The sequence below is a fragment of the Rhinoraja longicauda genome, chromosome 6, assembly GCF_053455715.1.
Source record: "Rhinoraja longicauda isolate Sanriku21f chromosome 6, sRhiLon1.1, whole genome shotgun sequence".
NCBI classification, from domain to species: Eukaryota; Metazoa; Chordata; class Chondrichthyes; order Rajiformes; family Arhynchobatidae; genus Rhinoraja; species Rhinoraja longicauda.
Genome location: NC_135958.1, coordinates 24035785 through 24058159, shown reverse-complemented (window position 1 = coordinate 24058159; position 22375 = coordinate 24035785). Strand labels below are relative to the sequence as shown.

Here is a 22375-nt window from a genome sequence, read left to right as displayed (position 1 = left end):
CCTCTGGGTGCTCTGGCTTCCTTCCAAAGGCGTGCAAGCTTGTGGGTTAATTGGGTCTTTGTAAATTTCCCCAGAATGTGTAGAGTGGATGCGAAAGTGGGATAACATAGAACTAGTGCGAACGGAAGATCGATGGTCGGCACCGGTGGGCTGAAGAGGCTGATTCATAGAAACATAGAAACATAGAAAATAGGTGCAGGAGTAGGCCATTCGGCCCTTCGAGCCTGCACCGCCATTCAATATGATCATGGCTGATCATTCAGCTCAGTAGCCTGTACCTGCCTTCTCTCCATACCCCCTGATCCCTTTAGCAAAAAGGGCCACATCTAACTCCCTCTTAAATATAGCCAATGAACTGGCCTCAACTCCCTTCTGTGGCAGAGAATTCCACAGACTCACCACTCTCTGTGTCAAGAAATGTTTTCTCATCTCGGTCCTAAAAGACTTCCCCCTTATCCTTAAGCTGTGACCCCTGGTTCTGGACTCCCCCAACATCGGGAACAATCTTCCCGCATCTAGCCTCTCCAACCCCTTAAGAATTTTATATGTTTCTATAAGATCCCTCCTCAGTCTTCTAAATTCCAGCGAGTACAAGCCCAGTCTATCTAGTCTTTCCTCATATGTAAGTCCCGCCATCCCAGGGATCAATCTGGTGAACTTTCTCTGTACTCCCTCTAAGGCAAGAACGTCTTTCCTCAGGTTAGGAGACCAAAACTGCACACAATACTCCAGGTGCGGTCTCACCAAGGCCCTGTACAACTGCAGCAGAACCTCCCTGCTCCTAAACTCAAATCCTCTTGCTATGAATGCCAACATACCATTCACTTTCTTCACTGCCTGCTGCACCTGCATGCTTGCTTTCAATGACTGGTGCACCATGACACCCAGGTCACGTTGCATCTCCCCTTCTCCCAATCGGTCACCATTCAGGTAATACTCTGCTTTCCTGTTCTTGCCGCCAAAGTGGATAACCTCACATTTATCCACATTATATTGCATCTGCCATGCATTTGCCCACTCGCCTAATCTATCCAAGTCACTCTGCAGCCTCCTAGCATCCTCCTCGCAGCTAATACTGCCACCCAGCTTCGTGTCATCCGCAAACTTAGAGATGTTGCATTCAATTCCCTCGTCCAAATCATTAATATACACTGTAAATAACTGGGGTCCCAGCACTGAGCCTTGCGGTACCCCACTAGTCACTGCCTGCCATTCCGAAAATGCTGTATCTCTAAACCAAATTGGACGGCAGGTTGGGGCAGTGATAGAGTTCCTGCCTTATGGCGCCAGAGATCCGGGTTTGATTCTGACTGTGAGTGCTGTCTGTACGGAGTTTGTACGTTCTCCCTATGACTGCGTGGGTTTGCTCAAGATGCTCCGGTTTCCTGCCATGCTCCAAAAACGTACAGGTTTATAGATGAATTGGCCTCGGTAAAAAAAGTTGTAAATTGTCCCTAGTGTGTGAGATTGCACAAGTGTACAGGGTGATCTCTGGTCGGCGCGAACCAGGTGAGCCGAATGGCCTGTTTCAACACTGTATCTCTAAAGTCCAAAGTCTAAAGGTTGGAGCAGAAAATTCTGCATAGCTAAAAGAATGAATATCAATATCACTATCCATGAAGGCTGTGGACACACAGTGATTGATTGCATTCAAGCAGAGGTTAATAGATTTCTGGATATTGGAGCAATTAATATATACTGAGATAGTGCGAGGAAATTTTGTCGCAGTAGATGATCAGCCATGATCTTGTTGAATGGTTCAGGAGATTAAAGACCTAATCCTGCTCCCATGTCTTATGTTATGTCAAACACCAACACTCAGGGAAGGGCCTGAAAGACATTATCTACAGAAGAAGATAGGCTTTTTCCTGGGCAGTAGATAGTGTAGTCAAAGTCCACTATCTGAGGATAATGGTACACCAGGATTGTCTTCCAATTTGGAGACACAATTTCATAGAAACATAGAAACATAGAAAATAGGTGCAGGAGTAGGCCATTCGGCCCTTCGAGTCTGCACCGCCATTCAATATGATCATGGCTGATCATCCAGCTCAGTAACCTGTACCTGCCTTCTCTCCATACCCCCTGATTCCTTTAGCAAAAAGGGCCACATCTAACTCCCTCTTAAATATAGCCAATGAACTGGCCTCAACTACCTTCTGTGGCAGAGAATTCCACAGACTCACCACTCTCTGTGTGAAGAAATGTTTTCTCATCTCGGTCCTAAAAGACTTCCCCCTTATCCTTAAGCTGTGACCCCTGGTTCTGGACTCCCCCAACATCGGGAACAATCTTCCCGCATCTAGCCTCTCCAACCCCTTAAGAATTTTATATGTTTCTATAAGATCCCCCCTCAGTCTTCTAAATACCAGCGAGTACAAGCCTATGAAAACATTTTCAAAACATGTTTTTAAAATATCCAAAAGGTAGGTTAGTTTGCTTCAGACTTTCGACTTCAGAGATACAGCGCTGAAACAGGCCCTTCGGCCCACGAGTCCACGCCGACCAGCAATTGCCCCATACACTAGCACTATCCTACACACCGGGGATAATTTACAATTTTACCGAAGCCAAGTAACCTACAAACCTGTACATCTTTGGAGTTTGGGAGGAAACTGGAACACCCGGAGAAACCCATGCGGTCAGAGGGAGAATGTACAAACTCCATACAAACAGCACCCACAGTCAGAATCCAACGCAGGTCACTGGGTAAGGTGGCAAGGCCTCTGGTATGGCACCACTGTGCCGCCCCTAAATGGCTTCCATAAATTACTTCCAATGCGTTGGGAGTAGATGCAAGAATGAGATAACATAGAACTAGTGTGAAAGGGTGATCGATGGTTGGTGTGGACTCAGTGGACCGAAGGGCCTGTTTCCATTCTGGATCTTTCCACCAATCAGTCCATCATGCATCACACAGAAAACTAGTAATTCAACTCCATCTCCACCTCCTTGAGGACATTGCCAAATCCTTAAAACTAAAACTAAACTGTGGTTTCTGGCACCTTGAGGAAACCACAAAGTGCTGGAGGAACTTAGCAGGGAAGGCTGCATCTGTGAATGGAATGGAAAGATGATGTCTCCGGTCAGGAACCTTCTTCAGACCAGGTTCTGAAGAAAGATCCTGAGCCGAAAAGTCATCTGTCCATTTCCCTCTACAGATGCCGCCTGAACCACTAGCATTTTTTAATGCTTCATGCTTAATTTCCAATAAGTGTACAATTAAGTTCATACACTTCTACGAGGCCTCCCCTCAATTTATGATGTTCCGGAGAAAACAATCCAAGTTTGTCCAACCTCACTTTGCAGCTAATTCCCTCTAATCCAGACAGCATTCTGTTAAAGAGGATAATCAATGAACTGCAGATGCTGGTTGACAAAATGTTTCTGCACCCTCTCTTAAGCCTTCACATCCTTCTTGTCCTTCCACGGATCATGGTTTTTTGTTTTTTTTACTGGGATAACTTTCCTAATTACTGTTTCATACATAATACATTTAGCTGGAGAGGTGGTTCACCACAATGCTGCCTGGATTAGAGAGTTTCAGGTGGAGGGAGAGGTCGGATAGACTTTGAATCTTTTCTCTGGAATGTCAGAGGTTGAGGAGAGACTTGATAGAGTACATTAAATTGCGAGAGGCATGGATAGGGTAGACAGTCAGAACCTTGCTCCCAGGATGGAAATGTCCAACACCAGAGGGCACAGCTATAAGGTGAGAGAGGGAAAGCTTAATGGAGATGCGTGGGGGCAAGTTTTTTAGACAGTGAGTGGTGGGAGCCTGGAAAACAATGCCAGGGGTGGTGTTGGAGGCAGATACAATAACAGCATTTAAGAGGCTTTTAGATAGACACATGGGAGTGCAGGGAATGGAGGGATATGGATCATGTACAGGCAGATAAGATTGATTCAAATTGGCATCATATTTGGCACAAACATTGTGGGCTGAGGGGCCCTTTCCTGTGCTGTACTGTTCCATGTTCTATGTTCTGACATTCCAGCAAATTACTCCAACATAGGGTTAACCAGCACTTTGCTACAGACCAACAGCAAAGAGTTGAGGTAAATCGAGAACTGATGACTGCATGAAGTCACAGTTAGATTTTAAAAAGCTGCAGATGTCTGTTGATGCCTACAGTTTAGCAAGTTAATCAAGTCAGTAGCTAAGCTATAAAGAAAAGGTCAGGTTGAATCCTGTGTTTATGCTGAGTTAACTGATCTTAGGCAGGTCAGCGGGAACAGAATTGCCCACAGTAGCTCTTCCTGATTACTAATCTGTAGGTCTCACTGGGATTGTGCATGTACAGATGGTGATGTCTTGGCTTTAATAACCAGTCGACCTACCCTGACTCCAGCTCCCCCAACATTATCAGTTTAGAAAGGGTTTTGTTTTCATTCAGTCATGACATGTGTGGGCATTGTTGGCAAGGGCGGCATTTGATGCCCTTCCGAATGGCCTGCAAGAATGTAGTGGTTGGCTGCCTTGATCCTTGTAGTGCTTGACTGGAACCATTCCCAATCCTTGATAAATGTTAACCCCAGTTACGATTAAAACATTTAGACTGGTACATGGATAGGGCAGGTTTAGAGGGATATGGACCAAACGCAGGCAGATGGGACTAGTGTAGATGGGACATGTTGGTCGGTGTGGGCAAGTTGGGCTGAAGGGCCATTTTCTACGCCGTATGACTCTTTAAAGCCCCTGTCCCACTTAGGCGATTTTTTTAGGCGACTACAGGTGATTAGGCTGTCGCCACACGGTTGCTGGGGTGTCGCCTGTATGGTTGTGAGTAGTCTGCAAAGAGTCGTAGCGTTTTTCTGGTCGCCGCTGGATTTTGAAATGTTAAAAAAATTTCGGCAACTGTTGGTTTGACGCCAATGATCGTAGCTTGACGTCTCCTGACGTAGGTGCCGTCGTAAGTTGTCACCAGGTTGTCGCCAGGTGACGTAGGTTGTCGCCGGTGCTAACTTCGATGAATTCCATTGGCGACTAGCTACGTCAACCTACGTCAACCTGCGACAGGTACCGGCGTCAAAACCGAAGGCGAAAATGACGTGAATTGACTTCAGTTGTTGCCGACAGGGTCGTAGCTTGTCGCGGGTGGACGTAGGTTGACTTCAGTTGTCGTAGGTTGCCGCCCCTGTGGTCGTAGGTTGTCGTAGGCGCGGTGATAGGTGGACGTCCTAAGTCGCAACGATTGGGTCGCCGGTAGTCAGTAGCTTGCCGTAGCTTGACATCGACTAGGTGGTAGGTTGTTGTAGCTTGTCGTAGACATTGTCATAGGGTGGCCCAGTCACCGGTTTTTCGGCGATCTGCTATGACTATGGCAGTCACCGGCAGTCGCCTAAAAAAATCGCCTAAGTGGGACAGGCACACTCTATGACCCAGGACATTTCAGTCCGCAGTTAGCAGCCAACCTCCTAATACCTCCTAATACCATGTATCTCCAGAATCAGGGACAATTTCTTCCCAGCTGTTATCAGGCAACCTCCCTTCCATTGACTCCATGTACACTTCACTCTGCCTCAGTAAGGCCATCAGCATAATCAAGGACCACTCACTCTTCTCCCCTCTCCCATCAGTTTTGGGGTTGAGAGGGGAAAATAGATCAGCCATGATTGAAGGGCGATGTAGACTCAATAGGCTGAATGGCCTAATTCTGCTACAATGTCTAATGGTCTTGGGACTTAAAATAAATTCCATCCTGTAATCTACCAGCCCTATCCTTAACTTAGCCGTGATTCCTTAGAAGTGCTGGCCCACTCAAAGTCACTGGTTAGTAGTCAAGAATGGTTGCTTATTAGTTTAGTTTAGTTTGGATATAGCACGGAAACAGGCCCTTTGGCCCACCGAGTCCATGCCGACCAGTGATCCCCATACACGAGCACTATACAACACACTAGGATTCGTACATGTGTAGCAAAATTACAGTAAATATTTACAGCCAGTGAAGGAAAAAAAACTGCAGATGCTGGTTTAAATTGTAGGTTGACACAAAATGTTAGAGTAACTCAGCGGGTCAGGCAGCATTTCAGGAGAGAAGGAATACGTCACCCGTTCCTTCTCTCCTGAGATGCTGCCTGACCCACTGAGTTACTCCAGCATTTTGTGTTTACAGCCGGAGGATCTTTTTGTGTCCAGAGCAATGCTGGCAGGACTCTGTAAATAATTAAATCAGTAAAGAACTGCAAGTTTTACACACATTCAACCCCAAAGCAAACACCCAGCTTGAAGTTTACTTTAGACTTTAGAAACACTGCGTGGAAACAGGCCCTTCAGCCAACCGAGTCTGCGCCGATCATCGATCACCCTATGCACGAGCACTATCTTACACACTGTGGTCAATTTTACAATTTTACCAAAGCCAATTAACCTAAAAACCTGTACGTCTTTTGAGTGTGGGTGAAACCGGAGCTGCCGGAGAAAACCCACACGGTCACAGGAAGAACATACAAACTCCTTACAGACAACACCTGTAGTCAGGATCGAACCTGAGTCTCAAGACCTGTAAGGCAGCAACTCTACCACAGCGCCACCATGCCAGCCCGAGTATTCAAGGATAACCACCAGAATGATATTCCTCTCTTGAACTACCATCCATAGGGTGCTGAAGGTTCTCTGGTGGTTCGGTAGAACATTGTTCATGAGCTGCAGTGCACACACGCAAGCTTTCTAGCCTTTGCCTACTGCATTAAGGAAACAGAAAGTGTTGGCGGTCAGGTGAGGGTTCACTGTCTATGAGAGGTCCCTGATACACTGGGATGTGGGACCAGACAGTTAGTATTTGGTTCCTTAGTTGTTGGCCAGCCACATCTCCAGTAGCTCCATCCATTTGAACTTTCACTCAATTGTTGCTTAGAAATTTATTAGTTTCGTTTTTTGCTTAGAGATACAGCACAGAAACAGGCTCTTCGGCCCACCAAATCTGCACCAACCAGCGGCCACCCCGTATAATTGCACTATCCTACACATGAGGGATAATTTTATAATTTTACCTGAGCCAATTAGCCTTCAAACCTGTACGTCTCTGGATTGTGGGAGGAAACCAGAGCACCCGGAGGAAACTCTCGCGGTTAGGTGGGAACGTACGAACTCCGTACAGACAGCACCCGTAGTCAGGATCGAACCTGGGTCTCTGGCGTTGGAAGGTAGCTACTCTACTGCTGCGCCACTGTGCCACTTCTATCCATGCTGGAGAATGAAGAACCAGAGGGCATGGCTTTATGGTGAGAGGGGAAAGGTTTACTAGGAACTTGAGGGCCACGGTTGTAAATAATACCTATGTATTTCAGTCTGAAGGTGGTGATCAGTGTGAAGAAGGGACCTGATCCAAGACGTCGCCTATCAATGTTCTCCTGTGATGCTGCCTGGACCACTTAGCTACTTCAGCACTTAGTGGCTTCTTTTGTAAACCAGGATCTCAATATTTTTCCTTGAAATGTTTTAGTTAGCTTACATTAGTTACATGTTTTATTTTGGAAATGTATTCTTTTTCATTAATCCAGTTTGGAGAATCAAGAACCAGAGGGCACTGCTTTATGGTGAGTGGAAAGATTTACTCAAAACCTGAAGGGCAACTTTGTCACATAGAAGGTGGGAGGTATTTGGAAAGAGCTGCCTGAGGAAATGGTTGAGAAGCTACAATAACAACATTTGGACTGCTTCATAGGTGGAATAGTTTTGGGGAATATAGGCTAAATGCGGGCAAATGGGACTTGGAGAGGCATAGACACAAAATGCTGGAGTAACTCAACGGGTCAGGTAGCATCTCTGGAGAAAAGGAACAGATGACGTCCTCAGACTGAAGAAGGCTCTCAACCCAAAACGTCACCTATTTATTTTCTCCAGTGATGCTGCCTAACCCACTGAGTTACTCCAGCATTTTAGATTTTTTTTTTAGATTTAGAGATACGGCGCGGAAACGGGCCCTTCGGCCCACCGGGTCCGTGCCACCCAGCGATCCCCGCACATTAACACTATCCTACACACACTAGGGACAATTTTTAATTTTTTTTTACATTTGCCCAGCCATTTAACCTACATACCTGTATGTCTTTGGATTGTGGGAGGAAACCGAAGATCTCGGAGAAAACCCACGCAGGTCACGGGGAGAACGTACAAACTCCGCCCATAGTCAGGATCGAACCTGAGTCTCCGGCGCTGCATTCGCTGTAAGGCAGCAACTCTACCGCTGCACCACCGTGCCACCCATATTTGTGTCTATTTTCAGTCTAAACCAGCATCTCCAGTTCCTCCTACGCACTGAGAGGGGCATTTTAGTTAGTGCAGGAGTTGGACCCAAGGACCTGTTTCTGGGCTTTATAACTCTATTTATATTTTTTTGCAAATTGCTTTTGTTTAATAGTTTCTAAACAATTAAATCTAATTGCTTCCGATCACAGGCTTAATTATGTTAGCTCATTCAATTTTAAATCTCAAACAATTTTAATTCGTATATCACATATTGAGGTGCATCAAAGGTGTGGTATCCAACAAAAATAACGACGTTGACCTAAATAAATTAACATTTGGAATGATGATTAAATGATGATTAACTGCATCTTAAAGCAGGAGAGAGAGAGAGAGAGAGAGAGAGAGAGAGAGAGAGAGAGAGAGAGAGAGAGAGAGAGAGAGAGAGAGAGAGAGAGAGAGAGAGAGAGAGAGAGAGAGAGAGAGAGAGAGAGAGAGAGAGAGAGAGAGAGAGAGAGAGAGAGAGAGAGAGAGAGAGAGAGAGAGAGAGAGAGAGAGAGAGAGAGAGAGAGAGAGAGAGAGAGAGAGAGAGAGAGAGAGAGAGAGAGAGAGAGAGAGAGAGAGAGAGAGAGAGAGAGAGAGAGAGAGAGAGAGAGAGAGAGAGAGAGAGAGAGAGAGAGAGAGAGAGAGGCGCAGAGAGGTGAAGAGATTTTGGGAAGGAATTCCAAAATGTGGGAATTTGACAATAGAAGTCACAGCCATCAATGGTAAAGGTGATTAATTTCTGGAATTAGTAAGGTAACTCAGTGATACTTTACTGTCACATGTACCTAGGTGCAGTGAAATGATTTGTTTTGCAACGGGCGGCACGGTGGCGCAGCGGTAGAGTTGCTGCCTTACAGCGAATGCAGCGCCGGAGACTCAAGTTCGATCCTGACTACGGGTGCTGTACGGTACAGAGTTTTTACGTTCTCCCCGTGACCTGCGTGGGTTTTCTCCAAGATCTTCGGTTTCCTCCCACACTCCAAAGACGTACAGGTTTGTAGGTTAATTGGCTGGGCAAATGTAAAAATTGTCCGTAGTGGGTGTAGGATAGTGTTAATGTGCGGGGATCGCTGGGCGGCGTGGAGCTGGTGGGCCGAAGGCCCTGTTTCTGCGCGGTATCTCTAAATCTAAATCTAAAAAAAAATCTACAACCCGGTATAATCATGTCGCAGTCCACACCCAGCCACCTTTTGGCACCGACAAAGTTACAAAAGGCTCGGACAAGAGGAATACAGCTACGCTTTTAGTTTTAGTTTTAAAAACACAGTGTGGACAGGCCCTGCAGCCCATGCTGACCAACCATCACCCGTACACTCCTGCTATTTTATCCCATTTGCACATCCTACACACTCGGGGACAATTTTACAGAATACAAACCTGCACGTCTTTGGAGTGCGGGAGGAACCCAGAACAGCGAGAGAAAACCCACACGGTCACGGGGGGGGAGAATGTGCATACTCTGTGCAGACAGCACCTGTAGTCAGTACCGAATACAGGTCTCTGGTGCTGTAACACTCCTCTGTGCCACTGTGCCGTTCTGTAATTTGGATGGTTATGGGGCAGATGGAGATTAGATTTTAGATTTAGATTTAGAGATACAGCCTGGAAACAGGCCCTTCGGCCCACTGGGTCTGCGCCGCCCAGCGATCCCCGCATATTAATACTATCCTACACACACTAGGGACAATTTTTTTATTTTTTTTTACATTTGCCCAGCCAATTAACCTACATACCTGTACGTCTTTGGCATGTGGGAGGAAACCAAAGATCTCGGAGAAAACCCACGCGGGTCACGGGGAGAACATACAAACTCCATACAGATGGCGCCCGTAGTCAGGATCGAACCTGAGTCTCCGGCACTGCATTTGCTGTAAGGCAGCAACTCTACCGCTGCGCCACCGTGCCGCCATTACAGAGATACAAAGTTCAAGACAATAGAGAGATTTGAACAAAGGGATGGGAGGTTTAAGATGGAGACTCTGGTGAGGGCATGATACATATTAGAACATAGTGGCTGGATTTTTAAAGCTTCAAGGACTCAATTTGAGTCATGAAGGCCAAAGGAAACAAATATGTGGATAAGAATTTCAGGAATTTCGAGTTTTTTGAGGATGTGAACAAAAAGGTCGATAAAGGCGGAGCTGCTGACGTTGTATACATGAATTTTAGTAAGGTATTTGACAAGGTTCTACATGGTAGGCTGCTCTGCAAGGTTAGATCCCATGGTATTCAAAGAGAGATAGTTCAATAGAGAGATAGCTTACACAGTGAATGGCAGGGCTCTGGGGAGTGTTGCAGAGCAGAGGGATCTAGGAGTACAGGTACATAGTTCATTGAAAATGCCATCACAGGTAGAAAGGGTGAGCAAAAAGGCTTTTGGCCTTCATCAGTCAGAGCATTGAGTTTTGGTGAGGCTGCATTTTAAAGCATTGTGTTCAATTTTGGGCACCATGTTATAGGAAAGATGTCAATCTGGAAAGAGTCCTGAGAAGATTTACTAGGATGTTGCCAGGACTCGAGGGCCTGAGCTAGAGGGAGTGATTGAGCAGACCTGAAGTCTATTCCTCAGAGCACAGGAGGATTTAGTGTGATCTATGGATGTGTACAAAATCATGAGAAGAATAGACCAGGCGCATGCACTGTCTCTTGCCCAGAGTAGGGGAATTGAGAACCAGAGGACAGTTTAAGGTGAGGGGGGAAAGATTTAAAAGGAACTTGAGGGATAACATTTTCATGCAAAGTGTGGTAGGTGTATGGAACGAGCTGCCGGTGGAGGTAGTTGAGGCAGGTACTATCGCAACGTTTAAGAAATATTTAGAGAAGTAAATGGATAGGACAGATTTAGAGGGATATGGGCCAAATGCAGGCAGGTGGGACTGGTGTAGATTTTGGCCGATGTGGGCAGGTTGGGCCAAAGGACCTGTTTCCATGCTACAAGACTCTATGACTATATGAACAGGGAGAATGAGGCAGGTTCAAATTTGCAGAGACCCAGGTTAACCCTGACCTTCGCTGCTGCCTGTGCAGGAGTTTGCACACTCTCCCAGTGACATTGAAACATAGAAACATAGAAAATAGGTGCAGGAGTAGGCCATTCGGCCCTTCGAGCCTGCACCGCCATTCAATATGATCATGGCTGATCATCCAACTCAGTATCCCGAACCTGCCTTCTCTCCATACCCCCTGATCCCTTTAGCCACAAGGGCCACATCTAACTCCCTCTTAAATATAGCCAATGAACTGGCCTCAACTACCTTCTGTGGCAGAGAATTCCACAGACTCACCACTCTCTGTGTGAAAAACAACTTTCTCATCTCGGTCTTAAAAGACTTCCCCCTTATCCTTAAACTGTGACCCCTTGTTCTGGACTTCCCCAACATCGGGAACAATCTTCCTGCCTCTAGCCTGTCCAACCCCTTAAGAATTTTGTAAGTTTCTATAAGATCCCCCCTCAATCTTCTAAATTCCAGCGAGTAGAAGCCGAGTCTATCCAGTCTTTCTTCATATGAAAGTCCTGCCATCCCAGGAATCAATCTGGTGAACCTTCTCTGTACTCCCTCTATGGCAAGAATGTCTTTCCTCAGATTAGGAGACCAAAACTGTACGCAATACTCCAGGTGTGGTCTCACCAATGCCCTGTACAACTGCAGCAGAACCTCCCTGCTCCTATACCGCGTGGATTTTCTCCAGGTGCTCCGGTTTCCTCCCACATCCCAAAGACGTGCGGGCTTGCAGGTTAATTGGCCCTCTGTATATTGCCCCTGGGTGTGTTGGGAGTGGATGCGTAAGCCGGATAACATAGAACTAAAGTGAACAGGTGAGCGATAGTCAGCGTAGACTCGATGGGATGAAGGGCCTGATCCCATGCTGTATCACAACCCCTTCCTATAGCTAAACTAAACTAAACTAGCAACATAGACGTGAAGGACAGAAAGATTGTGGTGGTGGGAACACAGACAAATGCACACTTCAGCAATAAAATAAATCATTTAACAATTGTGGGGGAAATGATACGGAGGAGTGTGGCATGCGTTAAAACTGGTTGGATTATCCCCTATCTTGTTGTCAGCATGGATCAAGTTAGCTACCAATCGAATGCACTGTGCTCACGATAACCTCAGCAATGATTTCAGCGTCTCTTTGGAACTGGCAGGTTTTTCCATGTCAAGCCAGGCCTTGAGAAAATTAGAAGGCAAGATGCTTCACAATGAAGTTTGGCCTTTTCATCATCAGCATAAGCAGCAGCCAGGGCTCTGTGCATTGAGCAGCTAGGAACCTCCAATGTCTCACAGCGTACGATACATTGATACAAGGTTAGAAACTTCATTAAATATTGACCGTTTAATGATTTTAATTTGTTCACATGCACCATTCACATAAAATCCACAGAGAATGTGGTGTTGTAGGCTACCCTTACTGAAGAGTCTGTCCTAATCATCCTCTTTCATGTTCTCACTGCTCTTGATTTCCTCTGTGATTTTGGGTGCCGTGCATCATACATGGTATTCATGCGATAAAGCAATTGCAACAAGCCCTGGGCCATTTTAATTGGCACTGCGTTCAGTACAATAGGCCTGTGCTGAAAAGAGAGACAGGGGGAGAGAGGGGGAGAGAGGGAGAGAGAGGGAGAGAGAGGGGGAGAGAGGGAGAGAGGGGGAGAGGGGGAGAGAGGGGGAGAGGGGGAGAGAGGGGGAGAGGGGGGAGGGAGAGAGAGAGAGAGAGAGAGAGAGAGAGAGAGAGAGAGAGAGAGAGAGAGAGAGAGAGAGAGAGAGAGAGAGAGAGAGAGAGAGAGAGAGAGAGAGAGAGAGAGAGAGAGAGAGAGAGAGAGAGAGAGAGAGAGAGAGAGAGAGAGAGAGAGAGAGAGAGAGAGAGAGAGAGAGAGAGAGAGAGAGAGAGAGAGGTAATTAGAGAGACAAAAAGACACAGAAACAGAGAGAAAGACAGTGAGACTGAAGGACAGAGAAAGAGAAAGAAAGAGGTGGCAGAGAGACTGAGGCCTGCAAAACAAAAGGGGAAGACATTGATAGTGAAAGAGGTAGAGATCTAGAGATGGAGACAGAGACAGTACAACAGAGACAGAGGGTGAGAAAGAGAGGGAAACTATGTAAATATAATGGGATAAAGAGAGAGAGAACGAGAAAGAGAATGAGACATTGATTAAGAGATTAAGACAGGTTGACAAATGGAGAGACAGAGAGATGGAGGGCTTGAAAGAGGGAGAAACATTGAGAGTGACAGAGGAAGAGGAATAGATAGAGAGACACAGCGATGCAGGGAAACTGAGCCAGAGAGAGAGGGTGAAATATGTAGACATTTTTGGGATAGTGAGAAAGGGAGAATGAGAGTGAAAGAAAGACACATAGAAAGTGTGAACTACAGACAGGAAAAGAGTGAGGAGAGTAGTGAATCTGTGGAATTCTCTGCCACAGAGGGTAGTTGAGGCCAGTTCATTGGCTCTATTTAAGAGGGAGTTAGATGTGGCCCTTGTGGCTAAAGGGATCAGGGGTATGGAGAGAAGGCATGTACAGGATACTGAGTTGGATGATCAGCCATGATTATATTGAATGGCGATGCAGGCTCGAAGGGCCGAATTGCCTACTCCTGCACCTATTTTCTAGGCTTCTATGAGAGCTGCAGAGAAACAGAAGGGTAGAAAAAGAGAGAGAAATTGAGAATGAGAGAGTCAGAGAAACACAAGTAGTGAGAGGCAGAAACAAGGAAGAGAGAGACAGAGAGAAAAGCAAATGGAGAGAAGAGGGACAGTGAAAATTGGGTAATTAGTGCGAGAAGAGGAAGAATGAGAAAGAAAAAGAGAGAGAGAGAAAAGGAAAGAGAATGGCAAAAATAAAGATCATGCATTATTTAATGCTTTTAATGGAGCAAAATGCATCAAAATGCTTTCCAGTAACATTATCAGGCAAAATAACTGATGCTGTGTCGAAGCAGGAGAGAAAACTTTGCCAAGGAGATAGGTGTGAAGGGTTTGTGTAACGGAGGAGTGAGAAGCAGAGAGGATTAGAATGAAAATTGTAGGCGTTAGGATGGAATGGCAATTGTAGGCGTCTATGTAGCTGCAGGCACAGGCAGCAATGTTGGAATGAAGAAGGATAAAATGAGAGAGGTGAAACAGAGAAGATATGAAGAAAATATGAAAGAGAAAGAGATAGATCAGGTAAACACACAACCTTTTGCCCACAGTGGGGGAATTGAGCACCAGATGACATAGCGGGTCAGGCAGCATCTCTGGAGAGAAGGAATGGGTGATGTTTCGGGTCGAGACCCAAAACGTCACCTATCCATGTTCTCCAGAGATGCTGCCTGACCCGCTGAGTTAATCCAGCATTTTGTGATACCTTCGATTTGTACCAGCATCTGCAGTTATTTTCCTACACACCAGATGACACAGATTTATTAAGGTTTAATAGGAACCTGAGGGGTAACTTTTTTACACAAGAGGTGGTGGGTGTATGGAACGAGCTGCCAGAGGAGGTAGTTGAGGCAGGTTCGATCATCACAATTAAGAGACAATAGCACAGGTACATGGATAGGACTGGTTTAGAGGGTTATAGGCCAAGCCCACGCAGGTGGGGCTAGTGTAGATGGGGCATGTTGGCCCATGTGGGCAAGTTGGGCTGAAGGGGTTTCCACGCTGTAAGACTCTGTGACTATAAAGAAAAAATTAAATGCAAAGCAAAAAAGGTGGAAATAGGGAAAAAAAGAGCAATTTTCTATTTAGCTTAGAAATACAGCATGGAAACAAGCCCTTCAGCCCAATGAGTCCACGCTGATCACCCGTTCACACTAGTTCTATGTTATCCAACTTTCTCATCCACACCCTACACACCAGGGGCAATTTACAGAGACCAATTATCGTTTTGGATTGGGACTCTTCTTCAGACTGATGGGACTCGACCTGAAACATCACCTATCCATGTTTTCCAGAGATGCTGCCTGACCCGTTGAGTTACTCCAGCACTTTGTGTCCTTTTTAGTGAAGAGAATGGGAAGTAAGGATCGCAGGAAATATATACGCAGTCAATCTTTGCTGCACCTCATGTGTTTATATGTACTTGAGATAATTTTCTTCCTACACTGCAGGAGGTCCTTGCCGAGGAGCTGTGGGTTGCAATTGCAGTAAATATTTAAAGACAAAAATCCACAGGCTGGAGCATCTATCTGAAATCATTTTAGAGGAAGATTAGAAAACATTCAAAAGTATTATCCGAATGATTTTTACACGGGTAGCAAACATACAGTCGATATGTACAGCCAGTGGCACTCTCTCCATATCCAGGGCAATGCTGGCAGGTAATTAAATCAGTAAAGAACTGCAAGTTTTACAACATCAACCCCAAAGTAAACACACAGAGTGAAGTTTACTTTAGACTTTAGAAATACTGCGTCAAAACAGGCCCTTCAGTCGATCAAAACCGGCCGACCATCGATCACTAGAACTATCCCACACACTAGGGACAATTTTACAATTTTACCAAAGCCAATTAACCTATAAACCTGTACGTCTTTGGAGTGTGGGAGGAAACCGGAGCACCCGGAGAAAACCCACACGGTCACAGGGAGAACGTACAAACTCTGTACAGACAGAACCTCCGTAGTCAGGATCGAACCCGGGTCTCTGTCGCTGTAAGGCAGCAACTCTACCGCGGTGCCTCTGTGCCGATCAAAAAAATAGTGCTGGAAGAACTCAGTGGGTCAGGCACCATCTGCAGAGGTGAATGGACAGACGACGTATCAGGTCGGGACCCTTCTTCAGATTGATTGTAGCATTGGGGGGAAGGGAGAAGAAAGCTGGCAAAGGGAGAAAGGTGGAGAAGGACAAAGTCTGGCAAGTGATAGGTGGATCCAGGTGAAGTATGGGGGGGTCAATTGGCAGATGTGTGGTGTAAATGACAAAGCTTAGAGAGGAAAAGGAGACAAAAGGGTGTCAGATTAGGAGAGAAGAGGAGGAGTGAAGCGTAAAGCTGAATGGTAGGATATATTTGGAAATAGGCAGTGAGGGGAGAGGCGGGGGCCGGGGTGGGGGAAAAGGAGCAGGATGGTGGGAGAAATGGCTACACAATAGGGGGGCAATGGACAGTGGGGCAGCAGGGACATTACTGAAAAATCGGTGAATATACCGATTGGGTCGGTCATACCATTGGGTTGTAAGAAGGGTCCCTACCCAAAACGTCATCTGTCTATATCCTCCACAAATGCTGCGTGACCCTCTGAGTTCCGCCAACGCATGGTTTTGATCAAGATTCCAGCACCTGTAGTTCCTTATATCTCCAAGAACCTGTCCACTCACCCACCTCATCCCTGAACCATCCCACCATGTTCCATGTCATCGCTGAAATATCCCACCATGTTCCCATGTCAATAGACAATAGACAATAGGTGCAGGAGGAGGCCATTCGGCCCTTCGAGCCAGCACCGCCATTCAATGTGATCATGGCTGATCATTCTCAATCATTACCCCGTTCCTGCCTTCTCCCCATACCCCCTGACTCCGCTATCCTTAAGAGCTCTATCCAGCTCTCTCTTGAATGCATTCAGAGAATTGGTCTCCACTGCCTTCTGAGGCAGAGAATTCCACAGATTCACAACTCTCTGACTGAAAAAGTTTTTCCTCATCTCAGTTCTAAATGGCCTACCCCTTATTCTTAAACTGTGGCCCCTTGTTCTGGACTCCCCCAACATTGGGAACATGTTTCCTGCCTCTAACGTGTCCTACCCCTTAATAATCTTATACGTTTCGATAAGATCCCCTCTCATCCTTCTAAATTCCAGTGTATACAAACCTAGTCGCTCCATGTCATCCCAGAAACATCCAAGCATGTTCCCACCTCGTCTCTGAACCATCCCACCATGTTCCCACCTCATGCCCGAGCCAAAGATAGACACAAAAAGCTGGAGGAACTCAGCAGGGCTGGTAGTATCTCTGGAGAGAACGAATGGGTGATGTTTCGGGTAGAGACCATTCTTCAGACTGCTTAGAGATTAGGGAAACAAGAGATATACATGGTGATGTGGAGAGATAAAGAACAATGAATGAAAGATAAGCAAAAAAGTAACGATGATAAAGGAAACAGGCCATTGTTAGCTGTTTGTTGGGTGAAAACGAGAAGCTAGTGCGACTTGGGTAGGGGAGGGATAGAGAGAGGGAATGCTGGGGCTACCTGAACTTAGAGAAATCAATATTCATACCACTGGGCTGTAAGCTGCCCAAGCGAAATATGAGATGCTGCCCCTCCAATTACGTTTAGCCTCACTCTGACAATGGAGGAGACCGAGGACATCCTACCATGTGCCACCAGCATCTGCCCTCGCCAAGGGAGATGAACATGGATCACTCAACAACTGCTGCAAGAACAGCACTTGAATGTTTTCTATTTAGCACCTCTCGCCATATTGACATACTGATAATCAGCAATTAGAACCAAAATTGCATCCTAAATCCAAACTGTCTTGCAGCTGGGTGCACAAGAGACTATAGATGCTGGAACCTGGAGTAAAGAAAAGACAAACAGCTGGGAGAACTCAAAGATCGACACAATGTGCCTGAGTAACTCAGCGGGTCAGGGGCCATCTCTGGAGAAAAAAGTTGTGTGACATTTCAGGACGGGACCCTTCTGCAGACTGGATGGTGCAGGGTCTGAAGAAGGGTCTCGGCCCAAAACGTCACCCATCCTTTTTTCTCCAGAGATGCTGCATGACCCGCTGAGTCACTCCAACACTTTGTGTTCATCTTTGGTATAAACCAGCATCTGCAGTTCTTTGTGGGAGGAAACCGGTGCCCCTGGTGGAAACCCACAGGATCACAGGGAGAACACGCAAACTCCACACACACACACGCCACACACACACACACACACACACACACACACACACACACACACACACATACACACACACACACACACACACACACACACACACACACACACACACATACACACACACAGACATCGCTCGAGGTCAGGATTGAACCCCCATCTCTGGAGCCGGGAGGCAACGGTTGACGACAAAGGTGGCACGGTGAGAGCGTACTTACCCACGGGAGACATCTCCGGCACTGTGGCGTGGTAAGGCTCATCGGGAAATTCTGGCGAGTTGTCATTAATATCCTGAACCTTGATAATGAACTCGGACGGGGGTTCCAGGGGGGAATCTGTCTCTCGGTCGAGGGCCTGTGCAGTGAGCGTGTACTCAGCTTTCTCCTCCCGGTCAAGTCTCTTCATGGCATGGATGTCTCCCGTCAAGTCATTGATCATGAAGATTGTCCCCGCTCCCTCTCCCGACAGGATGTACTTTATATTCCTATTCGCTGGGTCAAGATCCGTATGTAGCTGGGAAGGGAAATGGCAGAAGAATATAAGTTCAATATTTTCTCAATACCGTTTTTATTCAGTCTGAAGAAGGCTCCCGACTCAAAACATCACCTAGTTTATTTTATTTCATTGTCACGTGTACCGAGGTACAATGAAAAGATTTTCTTGTGTGCTAACCAGTCAGTGGAAAGACAATATTTGATTACAATCGATCCATCCAGAGCACTATCCATGTTCTCCAGAGATGCTGCCTGACCTGTTGACTTACTCCAGCACTTTGTGTCCTTTTGTGTAAATCAGCATCTGCTGTTACTAGTTTCTATCCTGCCTTATGACAAATAATTTAGTTTAGTTTAGAACTACAGCGTGGAATCAGGCTCTATGGCCCACTGAGACTGCGCTGAGACACAAGAGACTGCAGATGCTGGAATCTTGACCAAAAAAGAAACTGCTACCAAAAAAGAAACTGCTCGAGGAACTCAGCATTAATTAACAGAAAAAGACAGGGGATGTTTTGAAGAACGGTCTCCTTGCAAAAAATTGCCTGTCCATTTCATTCTTTTACATCAGCCTTCAAAGGTTTCAAAGGTTTCAAAGGTCTTTTATTGTCACATGTACCAATTAATTTACAGTGATATGTGAATTACCATACAGCCATACGAAAAAGAAAGCAACAAGACACACAACTACATAAAAGTTAACATAAACATCCAACACAGCACATTCCGCACATTCCTCAATGTGATGGAAGGCAAAATAGTCCAATCTTCCTCTTTATTCTCCCGCAGACGGGGCAGTTGAACCATCTGTCGGGGCGATCGAATCTCCCGCAGCCGGCGGTCGAAGTGCCCGCGTCGGGGCAATTGAAACTCCCGCGTCAGGGCGATCGAAACCCCCGCGTCAGGGCGATCGAAACTCCCACGTCAGGGCGATCGAAACCCCCGCGTCGGGGCGGTCGAAAGTCCCGCGGCTTGGAGTTCCCAAAGTCGGTCTCTAACCAGACACCGCGGGCTCCCTGATGTTAAGTCCTCAAGCACCCATGGTTGGAGCTCCAAGGTCGATCCCTGGCAAAGGGATCGCGGGCCCCGCGATGTTAAAGTCCCCACGGTGGAGCTCTCAAAATCGGTCTCCAGCAGAGGCCGCCAACTCCTCGATGTTAGGCTGCAGGGCGGACGGAGATACGATACGGAGAAAAATTGCATCTCCATCTAGGTAAGAGAGTAGAAAAAGTTTTCCCCAACCCCACCCCCCACATAAAACAAGCTAAAGAACACTGAAAACATACATTTAACACATGCAATTAAAACATCGATCCCTCTGAGAAACTCCCACCAGGTTCGGACCAACCGTGGACAACCTGGCGCAGTCTCAACAGACTGTGGACAGGCATGGAGAGGAGCAAATCGAACTTGCTGAAGTGGGGATATACTGAAGATGTGGCAGACTGCGAGTGCGGACGGGGCCTCCAGACTATGGAACATCTCCTGAGCTGTGACATGCTGCATGACACACGCACTGTACAGGATCTTGCAGAGGCCAACCACGTGGCACTACAATTTGCTCGCTATTGGCAAACAGTTGTGTGATGAGACGGAATAAATGAAAAATTAAAACACAAAGAAGGAAAGGACAGACAGACTGTTGGCGAGGCAGCCATTGCTGGTGCCACCCGGTGTCAAATTAAACTGGTCCCATCTGCTGGTATATGGTCTACCTCCCTCCATCTCTTACCAGTTCATGTGTCTCTTGAACTGCATTAGTGTATCTGCCTCCTCCACCGCCCCTGGCAGCGTGTTCTAGGCACCCACCACTCACTGTGGTAAAATACTTTAACCTTGCACATCTTCAAACTTTGCCCCTTTCACCTTAAAGTTGTGACCTCTAGTCTTTGACATTTCCACCCTGGGATAAAGACTCTGACTATCTACGCTGTCTATGCCTCTCAGAATTTTAGATCCTTCTATCAGGCAGTCCCTCAGTCTTCCACACTGCAGAAAAAGCAATCCAAATTTGTCCAATCTATTCTAAGTAGCATCTGGTGAACCTCTTCTGTACTTCCTTCAAAGTTTCCACATCCTTCCTGTAATGGAATATCCCGAATGTTACACAAAACTCCAAAAGCAGCCAAACCAAAGATTGAGAAAAATGCACCATTATTTCCCTTCTTTTATACTTTTTCCTCCCACCAAATATGCCATGCACTTGTTTGTTTTATTTAAAGATCTTGAGGATCTGGGCACTGCTGACTAGGGCAGGATTTATTGGCCATCGTGAATTACCCAGGAGAAAAGGTTTGTGAATCACCTTCTTGTTGTGGAGACATAAGGAACTGCAGTTACTGGAATCTAGAGCAAAGCACAAAGTGTTGGGGAAACTCAGTGGATTAAGGCAGCATCTGTGGAAGGATTGATCCTGACCTAAAACGTTGTCTGCCCACTCCCTCTACAGATGCTACCTGATCAGCTGAATTCCTCTTGCACTTTTGTGTTCTGCTCACATTCTTTGTCTCATACACTCCTCATGAAAGTATTTCCATATCTATTGGCTAGAGACTTTAGACTTTAGAGATATAGCGCAAAAACAGCCACTTCAGCCCACCGAGTCCATGCTAACCAGCGATGACCAGCGATTACACTAGCACTATCCTACACACTATGGACAATTTATAATTTGACCGAAGCCAATGAACCTACAAACCTGTTTGTCTTTGGGGTGTCGGAGTAAACCGGAGCATCCGGAGAAAACCCATGTGGCCACGGGGAGAATGTGCAAACTTCGTACAGACAGCACCCGTGATCAGGATCGTACACGGGTCTCTGGCGCTGTAAGGAACCAACTCCACCGTTGCATCACTTTGCTGCCCAAGGTTACTTCAAGGATTTCGACCAGCAAAGATAAAGGAACTACAGTATATTTCCAACACAGTAAACGGGGCGGCACAATGGGGCAGCAGTAGTGTTGATGCCATACAGTGCAACAGACCTGGGTTCGATCCTAACCACGGGCGCTGTGTGTCTGGAGTTTGCACGTTCTCCCTGTGACTGCATGGGTTTTCTCTGGGTGCTCTGGTTCTCTCCCACATTCCAAAGACGTACATGTTTTGTAGGTTAATTGACTTTGGTAAAATTGTAAATTGTCTCTAATGTGCAGGACTGTGTTAGTGTGCGGGGTGATCGCTGGTCGGCGCGGACATGGTGGGCTGAAGAGACCGTTTCCATGCTGTGTCTCTAAACTAAAAAAAGGAAGGGATGCAACTTGGGAGGAAATCTGGAGGTATTGGTGTTCCCATTTATCTTTTGTCCCTGTCCTTCTTGGCAGGTGAGGACTTGAGGAGTGTTGCAGGAGGTGCCAAGGCATGTAAACTGCAGTGTAGTGTGTAGGTGCGGCACATTCCCATGCACAGTGCTAATCACAAGTTGCAAGTTATAGGAATAAAATTAGGCCATTTATCGCATCGAGTCTACTCCGCCAATCAATCATGGCTGATCTCTGCCTCCTAATCCCATTTTCCTGCCTTCTCCCCATAACCCCTGACACCCGTTCTAATCAAGAATTTGTCTATCTCTGCCTTAAAAACATCCACTGACTTGGCCTCTTTGGCAATGAGATCCACAGATTAACTACCCTCTGACTAAAGAAATTTGTTCTCACCTCCTTTCTAAAAGAGCACCTTTTAATTTTGAGGCTCTGACCTCTGGTCCCAGACTCTCCCACCAGTGGAAACACGCTTTCCACATCCACTCTATCTATGCCTTTCATTATTCTGTAAATTTTAATGAGGTCCCCCCTCAACCTTCTAAACTACGACGAGTAG

The 22375-nt window shown here is 46.4% G+C and overlaps 1 protein-coding gene across 1 annotated transcript in view; it reads right to left on the bottom strand.

Moving 5' to 3' along the window:
- Positions 1-22375, bottom strand: part of cdh8 (cadherin 8) — a 174936-nt gene that overhangs the window by 92371 nt on the left and 60190 nt on the right. The window contains exon 3 of the mRNA XM_078400723.1: positions 18285-18579. Coding sequence (XP_078256849.1) covers positions 18285-18579 — 295 coding nt within the window. The remainder of the gene's footprint in view (positions 1-18284; positions 18580-22375) is intronic.